At 32.3% G+C, this 26,569-nt stretch overlaps 3 protein-coding genes across 6 annotated transcripts in view; 2 read left to right on the forward strand and 1 right to left on the reverse strand.

The window, feature by feature from the left end:
- The first annotated feature begins 1,629 nt into the window (after window positions 1-1,629).
- On the forward strand, window positions 1,630-6,696 carry LOC6035877 (small glutamine-rich tetratricopeptide repeat-containing protein alpha). Its single transcript, XM_038256548.1, has 4 exons — window positions 1,630-1,907; window positions 1,970-2,515; window positions 5,816-5,945; window positions 6,005-6,696. Exons 1-4 carry the CDS (start codon window positions 1,902-1,904, stop codon window positions 6,121-6,123), a joined length of 801 nt encoding a protein of 266 aa, XP_038112476.1. The 5' UTR covers window positions 1,630-1,901; the 3' UTR covers window positions 6,124-6,696.
- Window positions 6,697-9,985: 3,289 nt separating this feature from the next.
- Window positions 9,986-26,569, reverse strand: part of LOC6035878 (coatomer subunit beta') — a 157,604-nt gene continuing 141,020 nt past the window's right edge. For 3 of the 4 annotated variants that reach the window (XM_038252518.1, XM_038252519.1, XM_038252522.1), the window contains 12 exons: window positions 22,945-23,044; window positions 22,677-22,876; window positions 22,511-22,513; window positions 22,321-22,423; window positions 22,110-22,257; window positions 21,880-22,049; window positions 18,527-18,930; window positions 18,306-18,462; window positions 18,035-18,236; window positions 11,033-11,176; window positions 10,821-10,970; window positions 9,986-10,753 (listed from right to left, as the gene is read on the reverse strand). In XM_038252518.1, coding sequence (XP_038108446.1) covers window positions 10,721-10,753; window positions 10,821-10,970; window positions 11,033-11,176; window positions 18,035-18,236; window positions 18,306-18,462; window positions 18,527-18,930; window positions 21,880-22,049; window positions 22,110-22,257; window positions 22,321-22,423; window positions 22,511-22,513; window positions 22,677-22,876; window positions 22,945-23,044 — 1,814 coding nt within the window. In that variant the 3' untranslated portion in view covers window positions 9,986-10,720. The remainder of the gene's footprint in view (window positions 10,754-10,820; window positions 10,971-11,032; window positions 11,177-18,034; window positions 18,237-18,305; window positions 18,463-18,526; window positions 18,931-21,879; window positions 22,050-22,109; window positions 22,258-22,320; window positions 22,424-22,510; window positions 22,514-22,676; window positions 22,877-22,944; window positions 23,045-26,569) is intronic. The other variant, XM_038252521.1, reaches the window with a different exon arrangement.
- LOC119766773 (sperm protamine P1-like) lies at window positions 17,466-17,954 on the forward strand. The gene is made up of 2 exons (XM_038252523.1): window positions 17,466-17,648; window positions 17,710-17,954. The coding sequence occupies exons 1-2, from the start codon at window positions 17,634-17,636 to the stop codon at window positions 17,887-17,889; spliced, it is 195 nt and encodes a 64-aa protein (XP_038108451.1). The 5' UTR covers window positions 17,466-17,633; the 3' UTR covers window positions 17,890-17,954.

A 26,569-nucleotide genomic window follows, 5' to 3' on the forward strand; every position in this document is an offset into this window, starting at 1 on the left:
CAGATTTTTCGCGCAACAGAAGAGATGCGCACTTCGGTTTGGTGGTGCGCGGGTAATATTTTGAAGTTTTCGAAGTGCAAAGTAAATTTGATGGTCATTTCATGAAAAGGGTCATTATGATTTCTAATTAACACCTAAACTCCCTAGCTAGAGAAAAAGGGGGATTTTTTATACAAATTTCCCCTTTTTCTCGAGCTTTGGAGTTTAGGTGTTAATAACGAAATAAATACAATTACCAAAGTCAAATTCGAACGTGTTTGATGTTTGGTTAACTAGTTTACTAGTGATTAACTAGTTTACTCAAATTGAAACATGTGAAATTGTTTTGATTATTATGATTATTGGACAAAATATTTGTGTCGTAAAATGGGGATCAAAATATTAATCTTATTTTTCCAAACAAAAAAAGGTCAAAAAAGGGTAATAATTCTAATTTTGAAAAAGTATAAAATCACTTTTACATGATCATTCAAAATGGGTCCGCGGGCCACAAAAAAATCAAAAAGTGAGTAACTGGCCATAACAATAACGCTTCGTTTGTATTGGTGTGACATTTCGTTGAAGTCCCCTGCTGTTACCTGTTTTTGACCATATCTGCACAGATTTTATAATTCTTTGCGATAATATTTAACCAAATCTTGACAGATTAAAATTCAAATTATACACTCAACGCCCGGTGGCTGGTCACTTTTCGTTTGACAGTTTTTTAGTTTGTACCCCGTTGGTTGGTCAAAGTCAAACTTAAAAGTGACGAACTGTCACATTTTACACGGCGCTCACGCACACTATCAAAACAAACATTTGGTGGTGTGTGTGAACTCCGTGTAAAAGGGGTGTTAAGCTTAAAAGTGACCCCGTTCGTTTGACAACAATTGTTGTCAAACCATCGGGGTTTGAGTGTGATTGTTTAAGCAAAAAAAGTCTATTTCTAGAGTTTTTTTTTGGAAAAGGACCTATACAAATGTGAAAGACAATAGCCTATAGGTCCTTTAAAAAAACTCTAGATTTGTCAAATTTGGTGAACAGAGGTTTTGTGTTTTTATATGTTTAGGACTTATTAAAAGAAAAATTCAAGATTTCAAAGAACATTCAACGTAAACAAAAAGTAGTTTTGGTTTTGTGTGTCAGTTTTGCTACGAAAACTTATTGTTCAATCCTCGGTACAATCCTACACGGCCACGGCATTCTAGCAGGATTCTAGCAGAGTTCTAACAGCATGACACAGCATCCCAGTCACGACGTTCTAGCAGGATTCTAGCAGAGTTCTTACAGAGCTGGATATTCTTACAGCATTCTAGCAGAAATGTTCCACCGTTCTAGCAGGATTCTGACAGAACCAGCTCTGCTAGAATATTTCGTGACTGGGTAAATAAGTTCAATCCTCGCACATTTTAGCTTGTGTTCCTGAAATTTTTTACATTAGACAATTTTCATTTCTGGGTGTTTTTGAAAAGTCAGAAAATTTAAAAACACCGACAGAGCACAAAATGAAAATTTTGTATATTGGACAAAAAATAAAATAACATTTCTTCAAAAATAACTTTTCTGAGACCACCGCGTTCCGATTCGCCGAAGCTGGCAACTCTGCTTTTGACAGTTCTCGATGTCAACAGTTTTCTTTTCGCCTCTTTCATTCAGCTGCTGGCTGCAAAACAACACACCCCACTCCGCCCGATCAACCCACCCGCCTACACCCATTCAGTCGTTTTTCCTTGCGTATCGGAAAAATGGCTGAATGAGAGAAGTCGTCGACGGATTGTGATTGCGAAAAAAAAGGAAAGCAAAAAAAAGATGTTTTAATTAGACGGGGGCAGGTCGAAAATCGATACCGAACTGATAAGATCGTGCTCGCGGAGAGGAAAGGTCCTTTTTGGTCGCGGGAGGTTCAACCCAGGAGGAGGATGGTGGTGAGTTATTATTTTGTTGACACTTTTTTTGAGGGCGCTAATTGGTTCCGTTCCGGATTTAGGAAAACGCCAGCAAGGAACCGTCCGAATCGGTGGCGACGGCCCCCGAGAAAGAAGGGGGCAAAGCCAACCTGAACCTGTCGGCGGACGAGCTCAAGGATGAGGGCAACCGGTGCGTCAAGGCGGGCAACTTTACGGAAGCGATCCTTCACTACAGCCATGCCATCAAGCTGAGTCCGGCCGATCCGATCTTGTACAGCAATCGGTCCCTTGCGTTCCTCAAGCAGCAGCAGTACTTCTACGCCAACGAGGACGCGGACCGAGCGATCGGCCTGAACCCAACCTGGGCCAAGGGTTACTTCCGGAAGGCGGAGGTTCACATGGCCGTTGGCCACTACGACACGGCGCTGCTTTCGTACGGGAAGGCGCTCCAGTTGCAGCCCCAGGATATGGGCATCATACAGGCGGCCCGGAAGTCGGCCGAGCTGAGCAATCAGGACGTGGAGCGGGAAAAGCGGATGCCCGTGATGGGGGCTGGAATTGGGTGCGTCGTGGGGATGGCCATCGTGATGGCCGATATGCTGCTGGCGGACAAGCCGACGATTAGGGTGAGTTAGTGGGTGAAGATGTTGCACGGTTTTCTTAGGAAAATTATCAAATCTTTCACAATTAACATACCTAATGATTTAAGCAATAATCCCAGAAGTCTAGATCAATTCTTCAAAATGTCCTTTTAACATAGGAAACCCAAGACTCATGAAACCTTTTTAAAAAAATGCTCAAAAATTCAGCTTTTTATGTAACAGGTTTTCAGCCAAAAATTCCAAGCTATTGTTAGTGCTTTAAAAATAAAAATGCAGTAAGATAACACGGAATCCAAAAAAAATTATATAAAAAAGATTTTTTTTTAACTCTTAACCCTCTCACGCCCATGGTTACTACAGAGCACCACGAGTTTTTGTCTTAAAAATTGAATTTCTCTGCAACCATGCATTTTTTCAACCTGGTTCAACTTGCATTAGTTTATATAGAATTCTAACTTATCATTATTAAAATTTCATCCAATTTTCGATTTTGCTCTGGGCGGGAAGGGGTTAAGTTTTAAAAAAAATTTAGCCTTCTACGGGATTCGAGGATTTCGACCAAGTTTTAATCTTTAAAAAGCATTGGAAAGAAAAACTCTTAAAATTTTAGAAAATCTATGGATCTAATCTTCTTTTTTTGTTTTATGTGACTTTTCCAATGTTTTAAAAAATGTCTTTTTTAGGGGTCAACTTTGGCATTTCCTATATTTTCAGTAAAAAGAAGTATGCAATAATTTTTGTAGTGTACCAGACTATGTATCTACGATTTTTTTTACAATTTAAATTTTAATGGCAAATAGATAGGCAAAATGTAATTATATTAGGTGGTAGAATAGGCCAAATACTACCAAAAACAAACATAAACTAAAAAAGATTAAATAAAAATAAAACAAGAAAAGCATTAAACAAGAGAAGTAAACTTTTTCGCAGAACAAAAGTTGCTCAAAATGTCCTTTTGAACACGGGAAAAATAAAAAATTTCGAAAAAAAATTGGGCACTAGAGGGTTGAAAACTATCAAAATATCTATAATTTATCAATTTAAAAAAACTACTATACTTTTTAAAAAAATTAGGAATTGTTAACAAATTGAAGAAAAAAAATAAAATCGCAATTTGATTTAGAAAAATATTGCTAAAATTGGCCAAAATTCAAAATTTTCTTTAATTATAATTTTTTAAATACTTTAAGTTTTCAATTATTTTTTTACATTACTAAAAATTTGTTGAATTTTTGATTTTCTTTTTTTATTTTCCTGTTTTTTTATTCTTTAAGTTTTCTTCCTAATCTATACTAGTGCATTTAATTTAAATATTTTTAGTTTTTTAAACCTTCTTAAATTGAAATTGCTAGAGTAAAATAAAAAATATTCTATTTGAAATATTTTTTTTAATTTACTTAATTTTTTCTATGTTTAAATTTTATTTTTATTTTTCAATATCCTGAACCTTTTTTTCAATTATCAAAATTTTGTAAATTGCTAATTTTATTTTAATTTCTAATTTTCTATTCCAAAAATTTCTTAAATTGGCTAACTTGTAATATTTTCTAAATTTATTAAACGTCGAGCTTCCGTGGCCGTGAGGTTACGGGTTTCGCCTTGTAAGCGGAAGGTGATGGGTTCGATTCCTGTCTGGCTCGGCAAAGTCAGATCCCTTCAAAGAGTAAATCTGCTCACTGGGAATACTGACCGGTAGGGGATGGGTTTCGACTAACGGCGTGCTGTATTTCCAATCCAGAGGTCGTGAGTTCGATTCTCGTACTGGGATGATGAAGTTTTTAACGTCTTAATTTTTTTCAATTTCTTAATTTTTTTATTTACTAAAATTTTAAATATTTCTTGAATTTCTTAATTTTTTATTTTTTTTAAATTTGTTTGATTATAAAAAAATATATTTCTAAAATTCCTGATTAATGTTTTTTTTTATTTTTTTTTATTTTTATAATATTTTTTTCAATTCTTTCCAACTTCTCAATTTTTGATAAATTTAAAATTCTTGTTATTGTTACAAATATTTGAATTCTCTAAATTCAAAACTTTCATAGGTTTCTTAAACTTCTAAATTATTTGATTTTTTTCTTTAAAAATTCTAATTTCTTTAATTTCAAATAGTTTTTTTTTTAAATTTCCAGATTTCTGATTTCTATTTTTCCAATGTTCCAAATTTTATTTTAAAAAAATATTTAACAATTTTAAGATACTTCAGTTTTCAAAATTTATTATTTTCTGTTTATATATAAAAACTTTCCTAATAACCCTATTTTTGAAACGCAAACATTTTATAAGTTATTTAGATTTATTTTTTGCTGCAATTTTCTTGAATTTCCTCAATATATTTATTTTTGGTTTTTAATTTCCTCATTTCTCATGATTAAATGATTTTCCTAAATTTATTAAATTTCTAAACCCACATAGTTAAATTAAAAAAATATATATAATTTATCATAAATCTTTTAATTTTTCGTATTGTTTAAAATTTTTAGCATTTTATTAAAAAAATAAGAATTTTAACAATCTCTTATTTCAATTTTGTTTGTTTTTGCAATTTTTTGAGGTTTATTTAAAAAACATTTTTTTGTTTTTAATTTGTCAAATTTCTCAAGATTTAAAATGCATTAAATTGTGGTTTTTATTTTTTAAATTTGGTATTTTTTTCAATTTTAAATTTGCAAAAAATCTTTGGATTTCTTTTTTTCAGTGAATTGGTTTAATTTGTAAATTTCTGGAATTTGTAAAATTTACTTTATTGCATATTTATTATTTATTTTAGGGAGATTATGGTAAAAGATATCAAATTTAAACTCTATGTTTTTTATTTTAATTTCTAAAATTTTCTTTATTAGTTTTCTTTAGTTCTTAAATTAAAATCATTTTCAGATTAATCTAAATTTCTTATATTTTCTTACTTTCTATTTTTTTCATTGAATATTTTATTTTTTAGTTGATGAAATTTTTAAAACTTCAGAAATATTATATTATACTCGTTTTTAATTACTGATAATCAGAAGCTCTTTAATTTTTTTTTTTGAATTTCTCAAATTACTTAAATTACAAAACTTTTGTACAGTTTTCAAGGTCTGTTGATTTGGGAAAATATTAAAACAAAACTAAATGTTAAAGTTGCTTATAAATATAGTTTTTTTGGTCGTGAAATGCATTAGTTTTATTTCTAAAATTTCTCTTTATCTTTTTTTTTTTAATTTCTAAAGTTATATATTTTTTTAATTTATGATGAGAAATTTAAGATCAGAAAGTACATACAATGTTTCAGCCAAAAAAGTCTTTGTTTTTATTTAATTATGCTTCACCTTCTCGTCCCTTCAGTACACCTCACTGATGGTGCTCGTGGTGCTGGTGGTTTCCGCCATCGGTTACGGAATCGCCAAACTGATCCGCTACTACACAAAGCTGCAACGAAAGGGACTGCTCGACCCGCCGCTCAATCTTTTAGAAGGTACATATTTGCGTATTTGTAAAGCATCGTTTCATTTTAACATTTTTTTATTTTCTTAGACTTTCTACCAACCAAAGAGGAGGACACGGAAAATGGAGGCCCAAACGAGCACAAACCCCCGCGGAACCGGTACTCAAAGGCCCAAGCTCGGCAGCGTTTCAAAAAGGGCAAAACATAATAACACGTTACGTAAAGATGCTGCTGCTGCTTGAATCAAATGATGTTGACGGAGTGACTATTGAATGACGAAGATTCTGCGAAACTGAGCAGCTAGTCCCGAGTTTTAAGGCATACGTTTCATTGAGACGACAAATTTTTAAGTTTTTTTTGTTCACTATTTATCCTGATTTGTTAAATTGAACCATTTAAAAAAAAACATAACAAATCAAACATAAATCGGTCGAAGGTTAAACTTACGATACAGTACCAATACAACGCGAAACAAAGCTGCATTTTCCTCTCCTTCTGAGACTCACTTTTCTACGTAAATTAACACACACACAAATATACAACATAAAACTTTATAAAACTCGTAAACTGTACATCAGTGAAGAATGGATCAACTAGAAAGGTTTATTTTATTCCTAATTTCCATCTGAGTAGTGGTTTCCCCCTATGATTTTTGAAGAAAAAAAAAACAAGATTCTTTCAATATGGTTAGGTGTTCGGTAGGTAAATGACGGATAAAAAAAAAATAATGGGCATTTTAAGTAAATGTAAACTATGGCGGCGCGAACTGCATGATAAAGAATTGTCAGCTTTGGTTGTTTCATTTTGGATTGGAAAGAAAAACCGACGAGTTTGAGAAAGAAAGCGCAAACCCTTTTACTGCCTTTTATTTTATTGAAGACTTTATTTTTCCTTTTTTAAGCAAATTTAGTTTGTTGATAACCTTAGCATTTTTGGTTTTATATAAGAGTTCTAAACTGTTCTAAAATCCCGATCCATCAAACTTTAGAATTTTGCATGGGTTTAAAAATAGTAGTTTTTGAATCCTTACTTTAAAAAAGAATTATCCGGATTGGCTGAGTCATGCTCGAAAACCAGCGAGTGCAAGCTACCGTTCCAACTTTTTGAAGGGGGTGAGAGTTGTAATGTTAAAAAACAAATCATTACTTTGTGAACATCTTATACAACAGTTCTAAAACATACAAAAAAACTTTTCTTTAATAAATAATTATTAAATTTCAAAACATTCGAATTTCATAAATGTTAAAATTTTGAAGTTTGAATTTGGAACTCTTTAATAATTTTCATAATTTAAGGTTCTAAAAAATTCTAAATAATTCAAATTCAAAAATCTAGAGAAGCATATTCTTTAATTTTAAAATTGGAAGATTAATCATTCAAAAACTATTCTAAAATTTAAATTCTCAAATTCATTAATTCTAAAATTGGAAAAAATAAAAAAAAATCTACGAAACTTCTGAATAAAAAATTAAATCAAAATCCTAAAAAATTACAAACTAAAGTTTACATTTCTGAAATTCTGTAAATCAAAAACTAAAAAGTGTAATTCAAAAAATTTAGAATTCCAAAATTCTTAAACTCCTTATTAAAAAAAACTTTTTTTTTTCATTTAAAGATTGTAATATTCTTAAATTCTTTCTTGAATTTTAAAGTTCTAATTTTTGAAATGCTGCAGGTTTTTAATTCTAAATCTCTAAATTCTAATATTCCTAAATCTCAAGTCTCAGGTTCTAAAGACTTTAATTTCAAAAATATTAAGATTCTAAATTTGGTGGAAGTTCAAAATTCTCAAAGTCTTTGTTTAAAAAATATTAAATAATATTACAAAATTCTAATATTCTTAAATTAAAACTGTAAGAAATCCAAAATTCTAAATGTCTGAAATTCTCAACTGCTTAATTTTCAGATCGAAACTTTTAAAACCAAATCTGAAATTTAAAGATTCTGACATTTGAAAATTCTCAAAACTATTTTTTTACAGTTCTTAAAATTGTAAGCTTAAAAGTTTTAAGGCTCTTAATTTCAAATTTTAAATTCGGCATTATTAAATTCTGCAAATTATGTAAAAGTTAAATTTTATTAGATCTAAAATTTCAATTTTTTTTTATTTAAATTTCTAAAATTTTAACTTTCTACAAGCTAAAATTCATATTCGAAAAAAGGTAAATTCTAAAATCCAAATTTTTAAAATCCTTAAATTCTAAAAATCTAAGATTGTCAAATCCTAAAACTTTTAATTCTAGAATTCTAGAATAAGCAAAATATTTAAAATTCAAAAATCTTTAATTCTAATGTTTTAAATTCTGAAATTGAAAATTGTAAAATTTAAATTCTTTGAATTAAAATTTTTAAATTTATAATTTTAAATTCTAAAATAAAAAAAAAAATGGTTCTAAAATTCTAAAAATTAAAAATATAAAATTTTAAATACTAAAATTTAAAACTTAAAACTCGGACATTTAAATTTCTAATATTTAAAATTCTGAAATATTTAGTTCCAAAATTTAACATTCTAAATTTAAATTCAAAATTTTATTTAAAAAACTAGGTGTCATCCATAAACCACGTGGACACTTTAAAAGGGAGAGGGGGGGGAGGAAGGGGGGGGGTTTGGCGATTGTCCTCGATCCATACAAAAAAGTTTTTTTTGTATGGACAATTGTCCACGTAGTTTATGGATGGTCCCTAAGCTTCCATCCACGTCGGGATTCGAAATGACGACCTTTTGGATTGTGAGTCCAACTGCCTACCAGGGACTCCACCGAGACAGGACCCAGGGGAGCTATCGAACTAACCCTCTAGGTTAGACCGGGGCCAACATTTACTCCTCCGTCCGACGAAAGGCGTGGTCAGACAAATCAGTCTCGAAAAATGCTACTGGGACCGTCTGGGAAGGCGTGGTCAGACAAATCTAGTCTCGAAAAAACCGGGACTGTCTGGGATCGAAAATAAGCCGACTGGGTGAGAGGCAACCAAAAATTTAAAGTTCTAAAATTTAAAATTCTAAAATTAAAAACTCTTGAATTTAAAAATTTTAAATTCCTAAATTCAATATTCAAAAAATTTAAATTCTGAAATTTTAAATTTTAAAACTTCAAATTCTGAAATTAAAAAATCCAAAACAAAAATTCTCAAATTTATATTTATGAAAATTGAAATTCCTAAGATTTTAAAATTGTTAAATTCTATAATCAGAATCCTAAAATTCTAAAATAAAAATTCTAAAGGAAAAAATTCTAAAACTCTGAACTAAATTTTAGAATTTTGATTCTAGTATTTGAAATTTAGAAATTCTGAGATTTAAATTTTTAAATTCAAAAATGTTAAATTATAAAATTATAAAATTTTAAAATTTAAAATTATAAAATTTTAAATTACAAAATTTGAAATTCTAAAATTCTAAAATTTATAATTATGAAATTTAAAATTCAAAAAATTTAAAATTCTTAAATTATTTTTAAAATTTTTAAATTTTCTAAAATTTAAATTTCTTAAATTTTAAATCCTAAGATTTAAAATTTCAAAATTCTAAAATTTATAATTTAGAACTAAAAAATCTCATGCTCTAAAATTTTTAAAAATTTAGAGTTTTAAATTCAAGAATTTAAAACGCCGGGATTTCAAATTCTAAATTTTCAAATCCTCAAATTTCAACCTCTCAAATTTTAATTCAAAATTTTAGAAAATCTTAAATCGTACAATTCCAAAGTTATTAAAATTGTAAATTGAATTCAAAAATTTGTAATTCCTCAATTCAAAATCAATTGATTCGAAAATTCTGAAAACGTAAATTAAAAAAAATCAAAATGACAAATTTCTAAAATCAAAAATTAAAAAAAAATATGCAGTCTAATATTTATTATTCAAAAATTCTAAAATTGAAAAAAAATTGACTTGAATTTCTTATAATTTATTTGCAATGTTTTGGAAATTTAAGACAAATAAGCATAACAATTGTGTTGGAAAAAACGACCGACATATAAAACGATCATTTCGAAAAAAATGACATCATCATTTATGGACACCTAATGTCTTTCGGATTGCTAAGAAAAAAAATTAAACGCACACAGTTTTGTTTCAATATACTGGATTTTCTTATATTTAAGGGTTTTGCTTTCTTGTTTTTTTTTGTGTCTGTGTGTTTTTGAATGGTTCCACCTTCACTTTACGTTTTACTTTATCTTGTCTTCCTTCACGTCCCATCGCAACGATCCAATCATAGAAGAAGACTAAACAAATATATAAAGATTCGCAATAATTTGCAGCGACGATGATAATAGCATTGCGTTTTTTTTGCGTTTCAATCGATAGAATAATAACATACAAAAAATAATCCCTAGCACGATGAGAAACACAGAATAAAGTACCAACTTTGTTCTAAATTACACAGTTTTTTCGTTAAGTTTTCATTATTAACCAACAAACTTAAATCGCTTAGCTTCTGTTTGTTTGTGTGTGAGAGTTGAGTTTTGTTCATCTCAACCATGGAATTGTGAGACACGCTTTCTTAAATGCATCTCTTTTGCTTTTTTTCTGGTTAGATAATGTGCTTGAGGGGGAGAAGTGAGGCAAAAAAGAGTGTCGTTATCGTTATGCGATTTTAAAATACTTTTTTTTTCCTTTCTTACATGCATGCTTTTGTTTTCCTGTTCTTTGCGGTCCTTCCGTCCGTGTGTCTTCTGTGTGTGTTGTTTGCTTTATTTTTTACCATTTTTTTTAATAATTATATTTAAACTCTAATATACTCTGCCCTAACGACTACTAAAAAGTGGGGGATTTCCATTCTGCGGCAACGCACTCCCACCTCAGTCGCTCAACTCGTCGTCTATATTTACATCCTGGAAAGTTTCAAAACAACTATTAAAGGAAAATCTTTTGCATAAAAAAATCCCCCAAACAACTCACCGAAGTGTCAATGTTATCGTCCAGGTTGAGCGCCTCGATCTCCGACTCAAAGTCCTCGAGCGAGCTCTTGCGCTTGATCGGGGCGGCGGCTGTGGTGGCCGTGGAAGTCGCTGCTGGCACCACGGTGGGTCGGTCATCCTTGGGTGGTTGCTGAAAAGTTTTTGAATTGTATTAAATCAACTTCAACATGTTGCAATGAAGAAAAGTCCTACCACTCCGGCGGATTGTGCGGTCACAGCTGCAGATGCGCCGGAAGATGACGCTTCGCCACCGGTGCTCGGGTCGTAGTCGAACCGGCCCTCGTTTTCGGCCGCCTTCATCTCTTCCACCGGACACCGGTCAATGTTCAGGGGGACCTGTGGAGAGGAGGAGAGAAGGAAATTTTACAGGCCGATAAGCATTAGGATCACAGAAAACATTTAAAACTTTAAGTTAAGATAACTTTGAAGCTACATATTGAAAAAAAGTGTACAATTTTGATTAAAATACCATTTAAAAATAAGTTTTGAATGCCTACACCCACATGGAAGTTATAAAGCAGAAGTTGTTATCCAGCTTTTGCTTCACATAGTGATAGCTTTTCAGTCAAAATAACACCTTTGCCCCTGTGTAAAATTGAAAGCAATTCTACTGCCATCATCAATTCACATGCGCTTCGTACGCAAGAGAACTGAGCAATTCTCTCAGATATCGGTCATTCGATTTTTTTGTATTTTTTTTATCCGGCTGAAACTTTTTTGGTGCCCTCGGTATGCCCAAAGAAGCCATTTTGCATCATTTGTTTGTCCATATAAATTTCCATAAAAATTTGGCAGCTGTCCATACCAAAATGATGAATGAAAATTCAAAAATCTGTATCTTTTGAAGGAATTTTTTGATCGATTTTGTGTCTTCGGCAAAGTTGTAGGTATGGATATGGACTACACTGAAAAAAAATGATACACGGTTAAAAAAAATTGATGATTTTTCACTTTTTGTCACTAAAACTTGATTTGCAAAAAAAAACACTATTTTTAATTTTTTTTAAATATGTTTTAGGGGACATAATGCCAACTTTTCAGAAATTTCCAGGTTGTGCAAAAAATCTTTGACCGAGTTATGAATTTTCAAATCAATACAGATTTTTTCAAAAGATCGAAATATTAATCGCAAAAATTTTTCAATTTCATTTTTCGATGTAAAATCAAATTTGCAATCAAAAAGTACTTTAGTGAAATTTTCATAAAGTGCACCGTTTTCAAGTTATAGCCATTTATAACTTTTTTTGAAAATAGTCGCAGTTTTCCATTTCAGTTTTAAAATCAAGGATAACATTTCAAAAGGGCGTAATATTGAATGTGTGGCCCTTTTGAAATGTTAGTCTCAATTTTAAATTTTTGAAAATATTGTTTTCGAAAAAATCGGAAAATTTCACGAATGTTGATTGCAAATTTGATTTTACATCGAAAAATGAAGTTGACAAATTTTTGCGACTAATATTTAGATTTTTTGAAAAAATAAGTATTGATTCAAAAAATCATAACTCGGTCAAGGGACCATCCATAAACCACGTGGACACTTTAGGGGGGGGGGGGGGTTATGGCGATTGTCCACGCTCCATACAAAAAAGATTTTTTTTGTATGGACAATTGTCCACGAAGGAGGAGGAGGGGGGGGTTCGAGATTCCCAAAAAAGTGTCCACGTGGTTTATGGATGGTCCCCAAAGATTTTTTGCACAACCTTGAAATTTATGAAAATTTGGCATTTTATGTCCTCGAGAAAATATTAAAAAAAAAATAAAAATGGTGTTTTTTTTTTGCAAACCAAGTTTTAGTGACAAAAAGTAAAATTAAAAATCACCAAAAAGATTTTAACCGTGTATAATTTTTTTTCAGTGAAGTCCATACCTACAACTTTGCCGAAGACACCAAATCATTCAAAAATTCCTTCGAAAGATACAGATTTTTGAATTTTCATTCATCATTTGTGTATGGACAACTGCCAAATTTTTTATGGAACATTATATAGACAAACTAATGATGCAAAATGGCTTCTTTGGGCATACCGAAGGCACCAAAAAAGTTTCAGCCGGATTAAAAAATACAAAAATTAAAATTAAAAAAAATCGATTTCGTAGAGAACTGTTCAACTACAACCAGTTTTGCCAGTTTTGATCATAATTGATTGCATTATAAACGAAACTCTAGGTGGGTTTGTTTTGTAGACATTGCGCTTTATTAAAATTTGTTTGAAGTGGTTTTCGATTGTAAACATAAATTTAACAAATCAACTGCGATCGATACTTGGCAATTTTTTGTAATTCTTGGTAGAACGTAGCTAAAAAGTTTTTTTTTCTTTGCATTTTTAAAGCCAAGTATGAAGTATGAAGTTCGGAATAAACTTGACCAATAAAAATTCCAAGGTGCGTGCGCTTGTGATTTTTAAGGGAAAACAAAATTATAAAATAAGAAAAAAATATTGATAAACAAAAGAAATCAACAACACTTTATAACTTTTAAAAATTTAATAAATTCAAAATTTTAAATTTGAAAAGAATTTAAGAATTTTAGAATAAACGAATAGAAGAATTAAAAAAATAAGAATTTAAGAATATAAGAATTGAAGAATTGAATAACCGAAGAATTGAAAAATTGAAGAATTGATGAACTGAAGATTTAAAGAATTCAAGAAATTTAGAATTTAAGAATTTAAGAATTTAAGAATTGAAGAATCTAAGAATCTAAGAATTTAAGAATTAAAGAATTAAAGAATTAAAGAATTAAAGTAAAAATTAAAGAATTAAAGAATTAAAGAATTAAAGAATTAAAGAATTAAAGAATTAAAGAATTAAAGAATTAAAGAATTAAAGAATTAAAGAATTAAAGAATTAAAGAATTAAAGAATTAAAGAATTAAAGAATTAAAGAATTAAAGAATTAAAGAATTAAAGAATTAAAGAATTAAAGAATTAAAGAATTAAAGAATTAAAGAATTAAAGAATTAAAGAATTAAAGAATTAAAGAATTAAAGAATTAAAGAATTAAAGAATTAAAGAATTAAAGAATTAAAGAATTAAAGAATTAAAGAATTAAAGAATTAAAGAATTAAAGAATTAAAGAATTAAAGAATTAAAGAATTAAAGAATTGAAGAATTAAAGAATTAAAGAATTAAAGAATTAAAGAATTTAAGAATTTAAGAATTTAAGAATTTAAGAATTTAGGAATTTAAGAATTTAAGAATTTAAGAATTTAAGAATTTAAGAATTTAAGAATTTAAGAATTTAAGAATTTAAGAATTTAAGAATTTAAGAATTTAAGAATTTAAGAATTTAAGAATTTAAGAATTTAAGAATTTAAGAATTTAAGAATTTAAATTTAAGAATTTAAGAATTTAAGAATTTAAGAATTTAAAATTTAAGAATTAAGAATTTAAGAATTTAAGAATTTAAGAATTTAAGAATTTAAGAATTTAAGAATTTAAATTTAAGAATTTAAGAATTTAAGAATTTAAGAATTTAAAAATTTAAAATTTAAGAATTTAAGAATTTAAGAATTTAAGAATTTAAGAATTTAAGAATTTAAGAATTTAAGAATTTAAGAATTTAAGAATTTAAGAATTTAAGAATTTAAGAATTTAAGAATTTAAGAATTAAGAATTAAAGATTAAAGATTTAAGGAATATAAGAATAAAAGATTTTTTAGAATTTGTAGACTTTCAAGAATATGTAGAATTCTGAAGAACTTGTAGAATTTTTAGAATTTGATTTTTAGAACTTTTAGAATTTCAAGAATTTAAAGCTCTACGATTTTTCGCAATTTGTAGATTTTTTAGAATTTATAGAATACTTTGAATTTTTGAGTTTTAGAACTTTGAGAATTGTTCGAATTGTTGAAGTTTTAGGATTTGTAGATTTTTTAAAATTTGTAGAATTTTTAGGATTTGTAGAATTTTTAAAATTTGTAGAATTTGTAGAAGTTTTAGAATTTATAGAACTTTGAGAATTTGTAGAATTTTGCAATTTGTAGATTTTTTTTTAGAATTTATGGACTTTTTTGTGGGTCTCGTGGCGCAGGGGTAGCGGCTTTGGCTGCCGATCCCGATGATGCTATGAGACGCGGGTTCGATTCCCGCCTTATCCACTGAGCTTCTATCGGATGGTGAAGTAAAACGTCGGTCCCGGTTTCTCCTGTCTCGTCAGAGGCGCTGGAGCAGAAATCCCACGTTAGAGGAAGGCCATGCCCCGGGGGGCGTAGTGCCAATAGTTTCGTTTCGGACTTTTTTTTAAATTTGTAGATTTTTTTGAGTTTTTAGAACATTGAGCATTTGTAGTATTTGTAAAAATTTAGAACTTGAATAATTTTTGAAATTTGTATTTTTTTTATAATTTGTATTATTTTTAAAATTTGTATTTTTTTTATAATTTGGTGAATTTTTAAAATTTGTAAAATTTTTATAATTTGATTAATTTTTAAAATTTGAAGAAATTTTAGAATCTTTAGAACTTTGAATTTATAAAAAATAGATCTTTTTGAGTATTCTGATTGTAGCACTTTGTAGCACTTTTTTTAAAAAATTGTAGAATTTTTGAGAGTGCGGTGCCTGTGTGGACGCTCAGTCCTGTTTTTTCGTGCTATTTTCCGTCTCTTTTGTGTCGCTGTTCGAGTGCATGGGGTGATTGGTCATTATAATTAAATAATGGCATCAGTAGTGCGGTGCCTGTGTGGACGCTCAGTCCTGTTTTTTCGTGCTATTTTCCGTTTCTTTTGTGTCGCTGTTCGAGTGCATGGGGTGATTGGTCATTATAATTAAATAATGGCATCAGTAGTGCGGTGCCTGTGTGGACGCTCAGTCCTGTTTTTCGTGCTATTTTCCGTCTCTTTTGTGTCGCTGTTCGAGTGCATGGGGTGATTGGTCATTATAATTAAATAATGGCATCAGTAGTGCGGTGCCTGTGTGGACGCTCAGTCCTGTTTTTTCGTGCTATTTTCCGTTTCTTTTGTGTCGCTGTTCGAGTGCATGGGGTGATTGGTCATTATAATTAAATAATGGCATCAGTAGTGCGGTGCCTGTGTGGACGCTCAGTCCTGTTTTTTCGTGCTATTTTCCGTCTCTTTTGTGTCGCTGTTAGAGTGCATGGGGTGATTGGTCATTATAATTAAATAATGGCATCAGTAGTGCGGTGCCTGTGTGGACGCGCAGTCCTGTTTTTTTTTCGTTTTTTTCCGTCTCTTTTGTGTCGCTATTTGTGTACATGGGGTGATTGGATTTCTTCTTCTTCTTTTTTCATTTATTTTTTGTTCGCGCGTTCGTTGGCCGATGAATTTTATTTTTGTTCTCTTTATATAGTTTTCGATAGAAACGATCCGATTTTTGTTTTTTGAGACAAGCAAGTCGTATTATTGGATTAAGTCCTTTCCATATCATCGAGGATCGGAAGGCACGTCGACGGATATGTTTTAAGGCTTATGATATAAAATAATTTTAATGAATGAAGCCCTTCCTACATCACCGTTGATCGGAAGGCACGCCGACGGAGAATTTCTGGAGAATCGCGGTCGAATTAATACTATATTTAAATCCCTAGATAGGTATCTTTCCGCAGCCGGCTGCCTAAGATTTTTAAAATTTCAACAGATAAACAAATTGCTCATGGTCATATCACCTACCACAGTGAATCCTGACCTCATACCCTTCTTACTAACCCCTCAAAACTCATGTGATACTTTGTCGGAGACGCAGTCGATTTGGCGGTCCCATCACTCAAGTATCGGCTAACATTCCCATCCACTTCCCCGTGTCTTACCACTGGTCGTGGCCGGCGTCGGTATTGATCAGCACGATAGGGACCTTTGAAAATTGCGAAGGGGTGATGATTGGTTCCTACTTTTCATCTGTGGTCCACGGAGCAATGTTTAGGGGTCCTGGTCAATAACGAAGTAGCAGCTACGGGTAGACACCAATGCTATGCTATGCTATGCTATGCTTTTTTAAAAAATTGTAGAATTTTTGAAATTTTAAAACTCACATTTTTTAAAAATTTTCAAAATTTTCAAATTTTAACGAATTTTTAGATTTTTTTCAAATTTGTAAGTATATTATTTTTTCTGATTTTGTAAAATATTTAAAATAAAATTTGTAAAAAAAAAATGTTCTTGACAATTTAAATTTTAGCATTAAAATTAAAAATGCAAATGGGGTTTCAGCATGTTTCTAACCGGTGTACATAAAACATGAATATAGGGGTGTTCACGACGCTATTCGAAAAGTAGGTCAAGTTATTTCTAAAAATGATTTAAAATCAAATCGTTCGTTCTAAAACATCGCCCTGGCATTCCCTAATTATTCTTTAATTTATTGCAAATGTGGCATCCTGGAGCAGAACTGGTAAAATCTAATAAACACTAATTGAAAAAAAAAATAAATAAATAATTTCAAACTGTTATGAAAGGATTTGATAAATTTATTATTTATACAAAATAAAACATTTTGAATAAATAAATTTGTAGAAATCATAATCACTAAATAAAATAAACAACAACATAATCACAAAGCTACCCATGAGATAATCCTTCGAAAATTCGAATTTCCAAGTTTTCCTGAAGGGGGAAAGTGCCTTCATCCACTGAAGTGAAATTCTTTCGTCACAAATTTAAATTCAATCAAAGCAAACTGGTTTTCCGTCCAACCGAACGAAAATTTCAAACCCGTTCGAGCCTTCAAAGCAACCGGAAGCTCTTTTTGCTCCCGATCAACTTTCAAGACAGCCTGTTTGGAAGAAGAAGCTCTTTTCAACACCACCAAATTCAATCCAAAGTTGCACAAGCTTTGAAGTCATGGACCAACGGCTGGTAAGTACATAGTTCAACCCAACCCCTGGATCGGTCCTTAAAATCCCCCTCCGCTTGGCAGGACCAACTCGGCGAGCCCACGGATGCCGCCCGCCGTCGGCGCCGGTCCGCGATGGGAGGAATGGCCGCCGCACCACGTCGCCGGTCCCGTTCCCGCAGGCGATCCGCATCACGTGGCACTACCCGCCGATCGCGTTCCCGGGGAGGTTCCCGTCGGCGGCGTAGCCGCAGCCGGCACTAGGTGCTTCACGGGGGATTTTTAAACGTACGCGGCTGGGGGGGTCCAAAATTAGAACCAATAAAATTCGAAAATTTACGAGTGAATTCAACGAAAAAAATAGTGCGTTTTTGTTTTGCTTCGTTGCTATGGTGACGATGACACTTACGTTGATGGCCGCCGAGGCTGGCAGCACGGTGGTGCGTTCCGGCAGCAGGAACTGCTGCGTCTTGACCGCGTCGTAGAAGCCGGGGAAGAGGTTTTCGTACTGCTGCGGGTCCGCCAGGCTTTGGCCGGCCTTCTCGTTAATCTTGGCCAGCTCCGTTCGCCAGATGTCGAGCACGTACGAGATTTTGTTGGGCAGGTAAGTTCTGGAAAGATGGGGAAAATGTCTCGGTTATTTCGGGGCAAATTCGCGAGGTTGTTTAGTGAGATGGTACCTGGCAAAGAACGCCGCTTCCGGTATCCGGTTGGTTTGGATCAGAATCTCCAAACACTTCTCCAGGTCGCCGAGCAGAAACATCGACAGGAAGGAGATGTTGAATTTGCCCTGCGAGACGCCGTTTTCGCCCAGATTCCGCAGCATGTTGGAGTCACCTGAAAAGAGATTGACCACTTTAGTTTCAAGAACCTACGCGAATCTTCCCATCCTCCTCCATACCGGAACTCGTGGCCAGCAGCAGCAACCCGCCAAAGTCGTTCGCATTCGTGAGGCACTCCTTGACCAGGTCGAACTTGTTCTTGCTGGTGGCGATACTCGCCAGCTGGGACCACTTTTGCGGGCTGTCCGACTCGCGGGCCAGCACCAGGGCCGTGTCCAGGTCGCCGATTTGCAGCGCCAGATCGAACCGGTGCTCCGGATCGGTGGAAACCTGCAGCGCTTGCTGTTTGAAACCTTGCTTCTCGAGGAAGTGCGCCACCCGGGTGCGGTGCTCCTTCGGGATGGTGGGCAGGACGCGGTCCGCGGTTTCAAAGTCCCGCCGCATGACCGCGGTTTGGTACTCCAGCACAGAGAGTAGCAGCGCGAAACTGGTCACGTTGAGCTCCTTGTCGCCGAGGTAGAGGCTGTTGGAGAGGGAAAGTTGCTGTTAGGATTTGTGTTTTATGTTATTCAAAATTTGGTTCAGCGTGATTAGGGAAAACTCTCATATTAGGGGAAATATGCCCATTTTAATCACTCTAAGCCGTTCGACCAATTCTCATCACTTTTGCCGTTTTCCGCCATAAAATCAACATTTTTAGATGTATCAACAATGGAGAGTTGCTTGCTCACTTTTGTTTGAGCTATTTATTGCTTTGGAACCGTCAAAAACACTTTATGAAAGCTGTAATTCATGATCAAAGTGCTGATAGGCCGATAATAGAAATAGGCTGAGAAAGGGTATAGTTCCCCTATGTTTGGCAGGTTAGGCAATCGCTTCCAACTCCATCGAATTTGCAAATTTTCACTATTTAAACAAACTTGTTTTGTAAAACTTGATAATCGGACCATTAGTTGCTGAGATATCGTCATTAGAAAATGGTGGGTTATTTTGGTTAGATTAAGAAAACTTCAATTTTCGTGTTTCTCTTTCTTAAAGCGCCTTATTTTTTTCCGTGTACCTATTTTTTTCTCAAAAGTCCCCAACAATACCTACAACTTTGCCGAAGACACCAAATTGATCAGAAAATTCACTCAAAAGTTACAGCTGTTTGAATATTTACATACCATTTTTGTATGGACAGCAGCCAAAATTGTATGGAGACTTGTATGGGTGAACCAATGAAGGAAACAACTTTTTCTCTTTTTCTCTTTCTCTCGTTTTTTTCTCTCTCTCACACTCTCTGTTTGTGTTTGCTGCGTGGTGACAGCAGTCAGTTGAATGCGATCATGGGAGAGATGATCGGAATCTTGGTAAAATGTTAAACGACCGTTCCCTGAGCGAATGTATTTCTAGAGGGATGTTAATGACCGTGGGAGTGACTTTGCGTAGCACTAATTCGTTTGTGTGTGAAACGATCAAAATCAGGTTGTCGTGGTGAAGACGTGTTCTGTCGCCTATCACAAACAAAGTCGAAATTTCGTAAGCACTGCTCCTTACAATTTGCGGGCTGGTGAAACAAAATTAACATACATGTGAATACTCGAAAACCTGTATCTTGAGAAGTGATTTTCTGATCGATTTTATGTGTTCGGCAAAGTTGAAGGTTATGACTTTTCAAAAAAAGAGACACGGAAAAAATCCTGTTTTTTTTGGCTTGTAGCTGATTTCCCGAAAAAAGTTTTTTTTTCGTGATTTTTTTATGTATTGGAACTAAAACAGGCGTCAATTTTGCAATCGAAAATTTCTTGATACTTTTTTTGATAAAGTGCACATTTTTATTGAAAAATGTTCAGTTTTTTCTCTAATTTAAAAACACATCATAAATAAGCACTCCTGCCAAAAAAGCTGAAAGAACTTTGTTAACCGTACTGCTGGTTGCTTAAACTTTACAAAAGTATTATTTTATAGCATTGGCAATCGAGCTAATAGTTTCCGAGATATCGCATGTTGGAAAATGTGAGGTGAGACTGAGAAAAACTAATTAATAACCAAAATTAAACTTGAGGAGGCTGTTCCAGTAGTAGGAACTTTGAAGTCCAAAAAGCAGTGTTGGTTTTCTCGCGCTCTCGCGAGAAAAATTTCTCTCTCTCGAGTTCTCGCCGCGAATCTCCGTTTTAATAATATTGAATATTTGGCCCATTTGAAATGTTAGTCTTGATTAAAAAAAATTAAAAGTATTGTTTTCGAAAAGATCGGAAAATTTTACGAATGTTTCATACTTTAACATTGTAAATCGGACCATTAGTTGCTGAAATACCGACGTTAGAAAATTGTGGGTTGTTTGGACTTGGAAAACATCAATTTTCATGTTTTTAAACTTTTGCATGGCAATATCTCAGCAACTAAGGGTCGTATCAACAAAGTTCAAAAAAACAAAATTAAGAGAATTTTCTCAGCCTTTCAAAAAACTTACCTAAAAATTGAAAACGATGCACTTTATCAAAATTTCTCTAAAGTACTTTTTGATTGCAAATTTGATTTTACATCGAAAAATTAAGTTGAAAATTTTTTGCGACCAATATTTTGATTTTTTGAAAAAATCAGTATTGATTCAAAAATTTATAACTCGGTCAAAAACTTTTTGCACAACCTGGAAATTTCTGAAAAGTTGGCATTTGATGTCCTCTAAAACATACCAAAAAATGAAAAAAAAAGTATTTTTTTGTAGGGACCATCCATAAACCACGTGGACACTTTTTAGGGAATCTCAAACCCCCCCCCCCTCTTCGTGGACAATTGTCCATACAAAAAAATCTTTTTTTGTATGGAGCGTGGACAATCGCCATACTTTTTTTTTTAAGAAACAAAAGCACAAATAATGTTTGATTGGTACACAAATAGGTCAACAAAAAATGTTGTTCTGTGCCCAAATAATTTTAAAAATCGCATTTTTTTGTTGCAAGACAAATTATCAACGTATATGGTACGGTATGTCCACGCATCCTTCCTCCCCGGTAGATTCTGTGAAATGTGATCCAATCTCTGAATGCGCTCTGCCGTAAGCACAGCGCAGTAGGGCTGGTCGCATTATTTTTCTACCACATGTTCGGGTGTTCTCGGATGTATGGCAGTTATTAATACTACATAACAACAAAAGTGGGGCGTAATCTAACCACAAGAGACTTTCCAGCATGCTTTCATCGTTAGATTACATAAAACATATTATCAAAACAATTGCAATACTCAAATGAAAAAAATGTTTAAAATTGTTTTTTTTTTTCGAATGACAAAGTAAAACATAACCTTGAAATTAATTTTAAACGACTGACTATTTTTTGAATAGTAAATACCCAAATGTTGTCAAAATCATAGCATATATTTGCATATTTTGTTTTTTTACGAGCTGTGCAACAATTTTGAGGTAACTCTATTTGCAACATTTTTGCTTGCATAAATTAAAAAATGAAGAAAGATTTTTTTCAGAACTTACCGATTGTCCTTCGGCACGTAGCCCAGCAGATACATCGTTCGGTCCAGGTGGGAAATCGTCACAATCTCCCCGCCGACGTAGTAGTTGATCCGGTTCACCGAGTTGGTATAGATGAAGCAATCCCCAACCCAGAGCCCAGTTCGGACCGATTCGTTCACCTCACCCAGAACCTAAAGACGAAATTTTTGGTCAACTCTTTTTCTGAAAGATTTTTTTTTTCAACTCTTCACCTCAAACGCCTCCTCGATGCCGTCCTCGCTGAGCTGCTGCTTGGTGGCGAGCGCCGTCTGGATCATGCCGATGTCGACCTGCAGGATGAAGTACGAGTCCTCGTTGGCCAGACAGACGAGCGTGCCGGACTCGTTCCAGAAGATATTTCTGGAAGCAATCAGATTTACGTCTTGAATGTTGTATTTGGGAGTTTGGTCGTAATTGAATTACCTTGGTTGAACCTCAATTCGTCTGATGAGCTCCAGGTTTTCCCAGTCGTAGAAAGACAGTCCGGACGACGTCTTGACTCCGAGCAGTTGTCCACCGAAAATTCCTGCGAAAAGTTGGTTTGAAAATTATTAATGGCTTATTTTGTTGATAATTTCGAAAAGAAAAGATCAAAAGATCCTAGGACAAGTACCTTCTACGGATTAGTGCGGATTAGTTGTGTGAGTTTTTGGTAATGTTTGGTTAGCATGTGGAACGTGGACAAAATGAGACAAGTAAAAGAGAGACAAATCCAAGCGTAAGTAACTATTTTAAATCTGCTAAAAGCAAATAACAAAACAACTCCAAATGTGACCAACCTTCGGCGCCGTAGTCGGGCGTGAAGCTCTTGCGCTCCTTAAAGTTGCGGAACAGCTTGACGGTGCCGCTGGATTCGCGCACCGCGTACTCCGAGTTCTCCGAGGCCCACACAAACTCCTGGGCCGAGCCGAACGCCTTGTTGCGCAACGCCATCGACGTGTAGATGATGTACTCGCCGTCACCGCAAACCACCACGAAGCTGGCGAGAAAGAGTTTGAGAAAGCAAGGGTAAAGTTTGATTTTGGACAAAATCTAGGAATGTCGTACCGTCCATTCGGGTTGTGAGCGATCGTCTGGGGGTAGATTTCGCAGGCGCCCATGTCCTTGACGGCCACCGGTAGCCGTTCGCCGTCCTTGATTTCTGTGCCTGGTGAAAAGAAAATAGATATTTAACTTTGATTGATGATTGTGCTTTTGCCCCATCATCCGTAACAAAATATTTAAAGGTTTAGGGTACAGAAAAGTCACAAAAAAATCCGCGCCATAATAAAAAAATAAATTTGCGACAACCAAACAAGAGGGTTTCATAAAAACATTTTTTTTTTTGTTATTAAATAAAATCATAATAATAATATAAGTATTCACTAAAAAATCGAACTAACTTTAAGGTAAGACTAAAAAAAATATTGAAAAATTTGAGAATTTAAGAATTTAAGAATTAAAAAAATTAAGAATTTAAAAATTTAAGAATTGAGGAATTTTAAGAATTTAAGAATTCAAGAATTTAAGAATTTAAGAATTTAAGAATTTAAGAATTTAAGAATTTAAGAATTTAAGAATTTAAGAATTTAAGAATTTAAGAATTTAAGAATTTAAGAATTTAAGAATTTAAGAATTTAAGAATTTAAGAATTTAAGAATTTAAGAATTTAAGAATTTAAGAATTTAAGAATTTAAGAATTTAAGAATTTAAGAATTTAAGAATTTAAGAATTTAAGAATTTAAGAATTTAAGAATTTAAGAATTTAAGAATTTAAGAATTTAAGAATTTAAGAATTTAAGAATTTAAGAATTTAAGAATTTAAGAATTTAAGAATTTAAGAATTTAAGAATTTAAGTATTTAAGAATTTAAGAATTTGAGAATTTAAGAATTTAAGAATTTTAGTATTTAAGAATTTAAGAATTTAACAAATTGAGAATTTCCGAATTTTTGAATAAAATATTAACATTTCAATGTTAAGTTTTTTTTTGAATTCCTGGTTTCAAAATGATTATTTTGTTATAAATTGAATTTATAAATTTTAGGATTCCAGAATTTAAGAATGATGAATTTGAATTTATAAATATTAGAATTTCAGAGTATAAAAAGCTTGGAATTTTGAATTTTTGGTTTTTTATTTTGTTTATGTTTAAATTTTTCATTTGTAGAGTTTTGTTTTTTTTTATATTTTGTAATTTTAGAATTTTTGATTTTTTTTTGAAATTTTTTAGGGCGTTGCGAACATTTTTCAAAGCTTATGTCGCTTCCTTAATAATTTCCTCTGAAAAATCAAGGGACAAATAATTTTTTTCTCAAAAAACTTCAAAATTTCCATGAAAATAGAAGTCTAATTAATTGAAAACAATCTAAAATGCATTATTTGGGCTTGTTTCGAAATGTTTTGATTTTTTATGAAATTCCAATGTACAGTACTGCAAAAATTTTATGTTTCGCAAAAAATAAAATTTTCGTCCATACTTAGATATTTTGGAAACTAATTATGCATTTTAAAACACTTTTTTCAATAAAATGTTGAAACCATGGCTCGTAATTTCAATTTTCATACTTTTTTTTATTTTTTGCACCCGTCGACTTTGGTCAGAGTCGAGGGACATTAACTTCAAAAAATATTTGCAACGGCCTTATCATGTTTTAGAATTAAAAACTAATATTTTTTGTATTTTTGAATATAAATTTTTTTAAAGTGAAAATATTGGTATTTTTTCACTGTGATGAAAATAATTGCGCAAGACTCTAGCAAAGTGCAAAATGCGCAATATCAAAAAATGTATTTTTTACGGTCGAATAAAAAAAACATCATAAATTAAAAATGTTTAAATCATTTAATCTCTGTTTTTTTTTTAATTTTTTAATATTTATATTTTTTTCAATATCTTTCTAGTTTCCTTTTAAAATTTGTTGAACATTTTCGAAATACAGTAGTTGTTCGGTAACTGGGCTGCTTTTTAACTGGGGTACCCCTCGGTCATTTTGGTTTGTTTTGGTTTTTTGACGTTAGTCTGCTTTTTAACTGGGCTACGGCCCAGTTACACCCTTACCAAAAATCATGATTTTTTGAGTTCCAAATCCCACTTTTCATACGATTTTTTGAGTTCAGGTACTTCAACCATAAAAATGGTTATATGGGTTGAACTGAAAAAATCGTATGAAAAGTGGGATTTGGAACTCAAAAAGTCATGATTTTTGGTATGGGTGTAACTGGGCCGTAGCCCAGTTAAAAAGCAGACTAACGTCAAAAAACCAAAACAAACCAAAATGACCGAGGGGTTAATTGATGCAAAAATCATATTCAATAAATAAAAAAATTGTTTTCAAACTTTTGTTTAATTTCAAGTTACAATTAGAGAAATATGAAAAGTAAGCATTGTAAATAAATTTGAGTAACAGGCAACAAAAAAGTAATTTTTATGGTTGGATGAGTTTTTAAAGCGATTTAGATGAATTTAGAGGGATTTAATATGTCAAAACAATCAAAAAGGAATGTGAGCAATGAGAACTTTCACAAAACCCCTATTTTTTAATTTAGATAAATTTATTCCAATATTGGAATTGATGAAAATCTGATTACTGTACATTTGGCGTTCAACAAGACTTTAATGTTGATTGCTTTTAATTAATTTCTTTGACATTTCTAATTTCTAATTAATGACATTTCTAATTTTTTTTGAAGGGCTACAGAATGTAAAATTAAAAAAAAAATATATTTTCAGCCTAATAAATTCTATATAAAGATTGATTTATATAAACGTAAACGATACCTTAATCACTAAAAACTATACTTGTGCCTAATCCAGAATCAATGTTTAAATCATTCAGTATTAATGATTAAATTATGTATACTACACTGAACTATTTGTTATCTTCCTATTGAATTATAGTTCTATCACAAAATCATTATTTAAACATTTGATGAAATATTGTGAGCAAAACAACACTTCAAAATATAAAGCAATAACAAAATCAGGTTGAAGGATAAAAAACATGCTCAAAAAATCAAATGTTAAACTTATTCTTCAACATGTGTCCAAATTACCCCTCAAAAATTGTTCATATTACCCCACAAGGTATGTCCATATTACCCCACAAGGCATGTCCAAATTACCCCATAGGGGTGTTCATATTTCCCCTAACACAAAATATGGGGGTAATTTGGACACCTTTTGATAAAAATGGGTTTTTCTTCAAAATTTATCGAAATGACTGAAATTTTTCCATCAAATATGGTCTCTATTATTCTCTGGTGTCATCCACATTTCTTTAAAATATCCATACAGCCCGTGACAAAGCAATTTCCTTAGGGTGTCCAAATTACCCCACACTCCCCTACTTCGTGTAAAATGAGTTTTTCTCTGTGTCAAATCGTGATCCCTCATTTTTCCACTGATGCCTCGAAAAATTTTTGGTTCAATTTTCAATGTTAAAAAATAAACTTTTGTGAAATTTTCTGCTGGTTACAATACAAATAATTTGAAAACGTCCAAAATAAATGGTTTCAGCTCTTTTAAAACATGAAGCAGATTACAAAAAAAAAACAACTTAAGTTTACTTTTTACATCGAAAACGTAGAAAATTATTCACTAAAATAAGCCACAAAACTTTTATATTGCTAAGAAGACTGCCTAAAATGGCCACGCTTTGCTTAGTAGGCCGAAAATAGGTCCATGTACCCTA

The sequence above is a fragment of the Culex quinquefasciatus genome, chromosome 2 (genome assembly GCF_015732765.1).
Source record: "Culex quinquefasciatus strain JHB chromosome 2, VPISU_Cqui_1.0_pri_paternal, whole genome shotgun sequence".
In the NCBI taxonomy this organism is placed as follows: Eukaryota; Metazoa; Arthropoda; class Insecta; order Diptera; family Culicidae; genus Culex; species Culex quinquefasciatus.

Excerpts from the sequence above, each read along its gene's own strand:
- LOC6035877 (XM_038256548.1), top strand. Across the intron at positions 2,516-5,815 it reads CGGACAAGCCGACGATTAGG|TACACCTCACTGATGGTGCT; the intron begins GTGAGTTAGTGG and ends TCGTCCCTTCAG. Across the intron at positions 5,946-6,004 it reads GCCGCTCAATCTTTTAGAAG|ACTTTCTACCAACCAAAGAG; the intron begins GTACATATTTGC and ends TTATTTTCTTAG.